Source organism: Pollicipes pollicipes, unplaced genomic scaffold, assembly GCF_011947565.3.
Source record: "Pollicipes pollicipes isolate AB1234 unplaced genomic scaffold, Ppol_2.1 Scaffold_7262;HRSCAF=8765_pilon_pilon_pilon, whole genome shotgun sequence".
In the NCBI taxonomy this organism is placed as follows: Eukaryota; Metazoa; Arthropoda; class Thecostraca; order Pollicipedomorpha; family Pollicipedidae; genus Pollicipes; species Pollicipes pollicipes.
Window position 1 is genome coordinate 19,134,140 of NW_023597055.1, and position 7,818 is coordinate 19,141,957.

A 7,818-nucleotide genomic window follows, 5' to 3' on the forward strand; every position below is an offset into this window, starting at 1 on the left:
TGGAAGTTGGGAGAAGATGGGAAGCGGAGCAGTTAGGCAGCCTCCCGCCATCTTAGGGAAAACTTGACATCAACGCCATGACATTGCCGGCTGCGTGTTAAAAAATGACACAAAATCAAGTCTGCCTACCCCAAACCCCAGCCCGTCTGCATGCAACGCCACGCAAGATGACATGAATCTTGTCTGTTCCCACGACGGAAAATCGGGGTAGGAGACCAAGGGACATGGTTTATTGATTGAATCGTGACCTATCCCTCGCGCGTGTGCAGTCATACCATGACATCACGGCTGCAATTGGGTAGCACGCAGTACTAACGGACTTCAGGCTAAAACGATTCCCCTCTTTGCTTTTAAATCAAGTCTCGTCACGTGGAGTCTAGAAAAATAAAAATAATTCATAAGCAAGTTCATGAAATAAGCAACCGCTTTTCGGCGCACAATGACCGACAGGCAATTTTATGACGCCTAATTACACAAAGCCAGTATGGCAACGACCCGGTCAGGCTCTGCGAGCGGCGTCTATGATCCTATGTGATCCTGATCTATGGTCCTGCTGTGGTCCTGATCCTTATCCTATAGAAATCTGCCGACCGCTGTTAAACCATCTCCAGTTCGTGCATTCGGTGATTTCATGACACCTAGACGTAGTCCTCATATGTCCTCTCCTCGTCCTCTTCCTCCTCAGACCCGTATCCTCTCTCGTGCCCATCTGGGCGACCGATGAGGGGCGGCTGCTCCTCGCCCGTCGTGTGTCCTCGCTCGTGGCCGTCGGGACGGCCAATCAGAGGATGGGCGGCGGCAGCGTCCTCGCGGGCGGGGATAGACTCCAGCTCCGGACGGACGGCCTCCATCTCCTGACGCTCCTCCGCTTCCTGAAGCAAACGTGACGGCCAACATTCCTGACGCTCCCCCGTCCCCCGAAGCGAACAAGACGGCTAACATTCCTCTCACGCTTCTCCGGCTCCTGAAGTGGAAGTGACGGAAAACTCTCCTGACGCTGCTCCGCCTCCTGCAGCGAACACGATGGCTAACACTCCTGAAGCTCATCCGTCTTCTTATGGCAGCGGTGATAAATAAGCAGAAAGGGAACCTTGCTAGGGTGAACACCGTAAGTTTTTAGACGTGAAAAGACAACTGTATGCTATTTTTACAAATTAATTTAGATCATTAATGATTAGACATATAGCAGGGGGTTTGAACCAAGTGCGCCTTTTAGCCTTCGAAGGACCTTCGTGTTAGATGTTGAATACAGGGCCTCGATACCTCCACGATCACTTCCGTTTGATGGTGAGTAGAGAAAACAACCAGACAGCAGCACGCTCCAATCAGCGGTTCCACTGCCTTGACCTTTAGACGTTGGTCTAGCCGGGCATGACGGCCGTTCCTACTCATTTCACGTTACTTGCCAGGGTGATCAACAGATGCATCGTCTAGTGAGAGTCGACGTTTTCGAATAAACTCAGACCTTAATATCACGATTTGACGATTTATTATTACGAATTTAAAATTTGTTATAACGTTGCCTATGACGCTGCCTGGCAAGGGATCTGAAGATGTCAGCTGACCTGTTGGAGCCTCCTCCCCAAAAGGCACCCGAAAATCCCGGCATGGTTCTCCTGCCACATCAGTAAAGTCCACGTTGTCGAAGGATTTAGTTCGCACCTTGGCCACCAGGGTGTTTAGTTCCTACCTTGGCCGCCAGGGCTCGCTCGATGCCGTCCAGCCGGGCTCGTACGTCATCATCCAGCAGGCCGGCAGAAGCCAACGCGGACTGCAGAACCTGAGGCACAGCAGATCAGGGATCAAATCGGCCTTCAGACGGGCGTTCTTTCGTGAAATGAGTTGAGGGATGGTGGTAAAAAATTCCGCAACTTACCCCCAAACTATGCTAACAAATGGATGAGTTTCCGGATATGGCACACCTTCTTCTCAAAATTGTGAGGGAGGGGAAGAGAGGAGGTAGATTGAAACTCTCCTCCCCACCTCTTAACTAAAACGGAAACTACACGACTGCCTTCAGATTACCTGAACTAATCGTCTAGTGTAACTAATAAGCCGTTTTGGCTGTCTGACCATCCGTCCACTCTAACCATATGATCGCCCAGGCCGGATGGCTAAGCGAGCAGTCAAACCGACCGACCACTCAGACTGTCTGGCCGCTGGTCACGGCTCATCACTCAGCGGTGCAGGCCATTTCACGGGTCCGCGGGTCACAGTTCAGTCCACGGGTCGCAGTTCAGTCCGCGGGTCACAGTTCAGTCTACGGGACGCAGTCCACTCCACGGGTCACAGTTCAGTCCACGGGTCGCGGTTCAGTCCACGGGTCACAGTTCAGTCCACGGGTCGCGGTTCAGTCCACGGGTCACAGTTCAGTCCACGGGTCACAGTTCAGTCCACGGGTCACAGTTCAGTCCACGGGTCACAGTTCAGTCCACGGGTCACAGTTCAGTCCATGGGTCGCAGCTCAGTCCATGGGTCACAGTTCAGTCCACGGGTCGCAGTTCAGTCCACGGGTCACAGTTCAGTCCACGGGTCGCAGTTCAGTCCATGGGTCGCAGCTCAGTCCATGGGTCACAGTTCAGTCCACGGGTCGCAGTTCAGTCCATGGGTCGCAGCTCAGTCCATGGGTCACAGTTCAGTCCACGGGTCGCAGTCCACTCCACGGGTCACAGTTCAGTCCACGGGTCGCAGTTCAGTCCACGGGTCACAGTCCACTCCACGGGTCACAGTTCAGTCCACGGGTCGCAGTTCAGTCCACGGGTCACAGTTCAGTTCACGGGTCGCAGTTCAGTCCAGGATCACAGTTCAGTCCGCGGGTTACAGTTCAGTCCACGGGTCACAGTTCAGTCCACGGGTCACAGTTCAGTCCACGGGTCGCAGTTCAGACCACGGGTCACAGTTCAGTCCATGGGTCACAGTTCAGTCCACGGATCACAGTTCAGTCCACGGGTCGCAGTTCAGTCCACAGGTCGCAGTTCAAAGCTGCGACCCGTTCAGACCCAGTGGGGGAGCAGTCTCTAGCTGCAGGGGGCTCTTGACGGCCTTAGTCCGGTCAGCACGAGGTGGAGCCAGAAGGGCGCCAGTTGATGCGCTGCTTTGAGGTAACTCAAGCAAATCATTGGCTACGAACGTTGGTGCAAACTCCGCACATAACAGTCCCCAGCCTCATCAAATGTAAACAGGATGCGCAGTTTGCTCTCAACACGCCGCCAGTGAGCTCCATTTTGCCATGCATAAGTGAGCATGCATGACAGAGCTCGCCAATCATCCATCAGCTATGTCGTCAATCATCATAATGCAACCGATATAAAGACAGCGTCCAGTCAGCACCCAGCACACACCAGTGCTGATGGATTTCGTTATCGACGGCTTGCAACCGCTTGGCCCGGTCCTGCTTAACATTTTGAAATGCAGTGTGGCCTACAACGCTATCGCTGGTATTTGATTACACAGCCAAGAGTAAGAATAAAATCATGAGATAACAGCAGATATTTTTGGTAAGTTGTTCAGTGCATTAGCAAGGAACATTATTCATACAGATGCACTTGCACTTCTGCTATCTGAATAGCATTGCATTGCTTCTGCTATCTTCTGCTATTGTTTCGATAAAGGCATGACGCCGAAATATCAACCCAACCATATACCCATTCTCCTGGTTTGCTCCGAGGAATAAGGCTAATGCTAATGTCTTATCTATGCCAATATATTTTGGGACGATATTTGTCAATTTATATCAACGAGTGGCAGCATGACGATGCGTAATTTGTGAACGCGCTTGACAGAGTGCCGCATCATTCCACCAGCATCACCTCCACGATATGGCACTTCAGTCTACTGGCAGCAGTTCGTTAGTATAACGTTCGTTCGTTAGTATAACGTTCGTTCGTTAGTATAACGTTTGTTCGTTAGTATAACGACGCAGCTAACCGCGCGGGGATTAGCCTGATAACGCGCTTTTCGCGACGGGAAGCAGGTGGCGCCACGTGCCGAGTTCAGCTGGGTAGTGGAGGCGGAGAGACAGGGATGGGGATGCCGCGCGGCGAGGATGGCGAGGCGCAAGCAGCCCCGGCAAGATAGGCGACTTTCAGTTGACAGGCTTCTCTCCTGACCGGTGACTGTGAACAGTAACGTCACGTGACGATCGGTGACGGGGAACTAGCGTCACGGTTACAAGTTAAGGCCTGTGCCTACATAAGATTGGATGCCACAAGGCGGGATCGAATCCACTGATTATCCAGCTATATTCCGCTATCTCTCGCCATATTCCCCTATATTCCCCTAAATCCCGCCATATTCCGCTATATTCTACTATATTCCGCTATATTCCACTCGGGGTAGCACCGCCTATGCTTTATCCACTCCGCCACGTGTGGCCTTTGACAGTTTCTGACCTTCTGACGGGCGTCCAGGTAGTTGGCCTCGCGCTGCAGGCGGCCGATCATCTGCCTCTGAAGGTCACTGACCTGCCGAAGGTCAGCCACGTTTCGGGCCTGTGGATGAAACCCGAGTCATAGCAACTGAGAGGCAAGAGCGGTCACGGTCCCTCAGGTGTTAAGAGCGCCTGCCTTCCGATCCATCCACCCATGACCGGGTGGGTTGGAGTCTCTTCAGGTGCGAACAGCTCGGATCTGACCGACGGGGCCTGCGGCCGGTGCTTAAGGTCAGGTGTCGCCAGGGGGGGGGGGGGAGAGGGGAGGACGGGCCGTGTCGAGTATTGCGACCTGTTAGGCTTGCGCCGTAAAGTTCTGCCGTTGACCTGGACTGTATTGATCGGATGACACGAGCCGGGAGGCCGCGCAGCAAGCAATGCTTAGCCGCGAGGCCACGCAGCAAGCAATGCTTAGCCGCGAGGCCACGCAGCAAGCAACGCTCAGCCTGGGTACTGGCGCCAAAATCTGTCCATTCAAAAGTTTCGGACGAGATCATGTGAATGGACGCGTAATAACAACAGAGATGTAGCTTCCTGACAGCACACCTGACAAGTTGGAGGCAGTGCCGCCTGTCTCATTGACAGTTGACAGGATCGCGTAACGACAGATTAAATGCAGATATTTTAGCTGAGTTGAGTATCATGTATAAAACACACAAATGGCGCAGCCGGGGTTTTTAAGGGAGGGCCTAGAGTTGGGTGAGTACACATCACGCCGATTTTTAACCTTCTGTCGGGAACCCTCTATGTTGGAAAACGAAAATCCATGCATAAGGAGGGAGGCCGTCCTCCCACGGCCATGCATTGGCTGCGCCCCTGAAACACATTTGCGCCAAATTACTGCGCATATGATTAAAAAAAAAACAATAACACTGAAAGGTACGATATCCAAAGCGCGCAGACAAACGCGGACAACAGGAATAAAAAAATAAGTGCCACTGTGTTCGAAAGCCTAACAAAGACGAGCACCCAGCACATCTGTGTAATTTTGATTCACGTGCACACATCATGCTTACCTTTGGAATCGATGGCCGTGCTAAAAACAGCATATCGGGTTTTACGCTTTGAGTTATGCGCTAAGAACAACGCGAAAGGCAAAGTTATTTTGTAGTCGCCCGGGTCTAGGGGAAAAGTTTGCAAAAACGCCAGCCCATGATCTGTGATTGAGAGCCTGTTTTAATTATTTGTTATTTTGTTTTGGTTCGCTTTGGATTTGAGCCCCTTCGGCACGTGACACCATTCCAAGCCTACGGGATGAAGGAGGGTGAAAGTGATGGACAAAAACTACGTTCACCTTGAGGACCCCCACTGGGACTTAGCCCAATCAGGGACCCGTATATGAGGTAAGTGGGGTACGTGCGGCTAACTTTCCCGAATGAACGAGGCTTTGCGAGGGTACGGGACGAGGGGAGAATGAGGATCAAAGGGTCGACTCATTTCCTTTCGTTACATCAGCCTGTTGCTGCTTGCGCTGGAAAACGAGCGGGACGAAACGTGACGCTGTGCGTAACGCTGTGACAGAACGTGACGCTGTGCGCCCTGCACACAGGCCTGGAGATTACCTGTCCCAGCGGACTGGAGGCCGGCGTGTAGAGGAGCACCATGAACACGATGCAGCCCAGCGTCAGGCTGATAACGCTGATCAAGAGGGTGACCGCCTGCAGCGCTCCCTGCCAGTTGCCGAGCAAGACGCGCCTGCGCCGCGGGCCGACAGGTGGCACTAGCTGCTCGGTATCGCTCGCGCAGCCGCCTGCACCACCGGTTTGCAACTTCATCCTGTACCTGCGCAGAAAGGGGACCGGTGATCGAAGCCCATGCGCTGAACCAGATTGATAGCATGAAAAATCGCGGCAAGACGCCACAGGACTGCGAACGATATTGTAATGGTATGGCATTACAGCTGATCAACGCTACGGCGTGACGGAGCCGCCTTGTTTTTGTAGGACACGACGTATGGGGAAGGCGTTCATTTGACACCAAGATGAAGCATGAGTACAATTAGAGGAGTTCAAACCTCCCCACCCAATTTTAAGCACAAGCCTTCATCTTGCTTCGGAGCTCTCCTTTAGCAAGCTCTACCAACCAAAACGTCGTGTCGACGGAACACGGTCGCCGACGCTCGCCGACCTGCTCTGCATGAATAACATTTGGCATGACATGCGTGCTAGCATCCTGACCTGTGGCATGGCACGGCAACTCCTCCCGCACCAGATGCGAACTGAGGTCCGGCGAGGCCAAAAGCACGTCACACTGAGTGTCGTCAAGTCCTGTTTGACCAGGTGCATAAGGATTCAAGACTTGCGTGGAGAAGACGGGGAAGCGAAGAGGGTTCATCGCTCAAATGTTTAGCGGGGGAAGTGCGACCATGAGACGTCAACGAACGGGTCTAGTCATGATCACTTTTGGCTGAATCCTTCCTCAATATATTGAGGAAACCCCGTTACCAGATCTCCCTCCCCCCACATACACGCACTCACAGCTTGTTTAACCTAGTGTAACCCAGCCATGTAACACAGGCAATTCTTTACACATTTTTTGTGTTTTCCCCCTATACCCGCGAGAGTAAAGTTATCTCAGTCCGGCGGTATATCAGACTTTGTTCTCAGGCCAGGTGAATCTCTATTTGGGATCAGTCAAGGACCGAAATAACTACCGAAGACGTCCGTTCATTTCACCTTTACTTCTGGTAGTGCGGCAATGCCTAGCTTACCTTCGCGGTACACCTACTGAACAAATTATTGCACAATATTTTCGCACATCATGCAACAATTTCGTAGCACAAGGCCACGCACGTCACCTGGTTGCCACTTCTCCACAAGTAGGTACACTGTCCCCATTCCACTGACCTCTGCGAACAAGACCTTAACCACGACAGCGTCCAGTGCAACAGAACAACCCTGGTTGGTGGATGTCGCACAGACAGACTGCTTTCGGTGCTCACCTCTGTAGCACCTCCGCGACACGGCTCGACCGGGCTGTGTTCGGGGACTTTGTGTGGCGCTCGTTGCGCCAATCCCTATCGCGTCGGCCGTCCGTCGAGTCAACAGCAGGAGGGGGGGGGGGGGGGGGGGGCGATAGCGGGGCGGCGTCATCGCCAGATAACCGCCGAACAAGGGCTCGGGCCGGCGGGCTGTGACACACTGCCTGCTGGCCACAGGGTACAGGGTGGCCGTGTGTTGTTACACCCTTCGATTCACTCACGGTCATCCTGTGCCCGTGTGACGGTCACAGGGTGCTGTATGACGGGCACATAGTGCTATGTGGCGGTCACGGGGTGCTGTGGGACGGTCACAGGGTGCTGTATGACGGGCACATAGTGCTATGTGACGGTCACGGGGTGCTATGCGACGGTCACGGGGTGCTATGTGACGGTCGCGGGGTGCTGTGGG

At 53.3% G+C, this 7,818-nt stretch overlaps 1 protein-coding gene across 1 annotated transcript; it reads right to left on the reverse strand.

Annotated features, from left to right (window-relative positions):
- Window positions 1-208: 208 nt before the first annotated feature.
- LOC119114129 (uncharacterized) lies at window positions 209-7,407 on the reverse strand. Its single transcript, XM_037238342.1, has 5 exons — window positions 7,371-7,407; window positions 5,992-6,211; window positions 4,392-4,490; window positions 1,691-1,780; window positions 209-872 (listed from the first exon to the last, which is right to left on the reverse strand). The coding sequence occupies exons 2-5, from the start codon at window positions 6,202-6,204 to the stop codon at window positions 639-641; spliced, it is 636 nt and encodes a 211-aa protein (XP_037094237.1). The 5' UTR covers window positions 6,205-6,211; window positions 7,371-7,407; the 3' UTR covers window positions 209-638.
- Window positions 7,408-7,818: the final 411 nt, after the last annotated feature.

Excerpts from the sequence above, each read along its gene's own strand:
- LOC119114129 (XM_037238342.1), bottom strand. The coding sequence starts at position 6,204 with ATGAAGTTGCAAACCGGTGGTGCAGGCGGCTGCGCGAGCGATACCGAG. Across the intron at positions 1,781-4,391 it reads ACCTGGACGCCCGTCAGAAG|GTTCTGCAGTCCGCGTTGGC; the intron begins GTCAGAAACTGT and ends GCTGTGCCTCAG. Across the intron at positions 873-1,690 it reads AGCGAGCCCTGGCGGCCAAG|GAAGCGGAGGAGCGTCAGGA; the intron begins GTAGGAACTAAA and ends CGTTTGCTTCAG.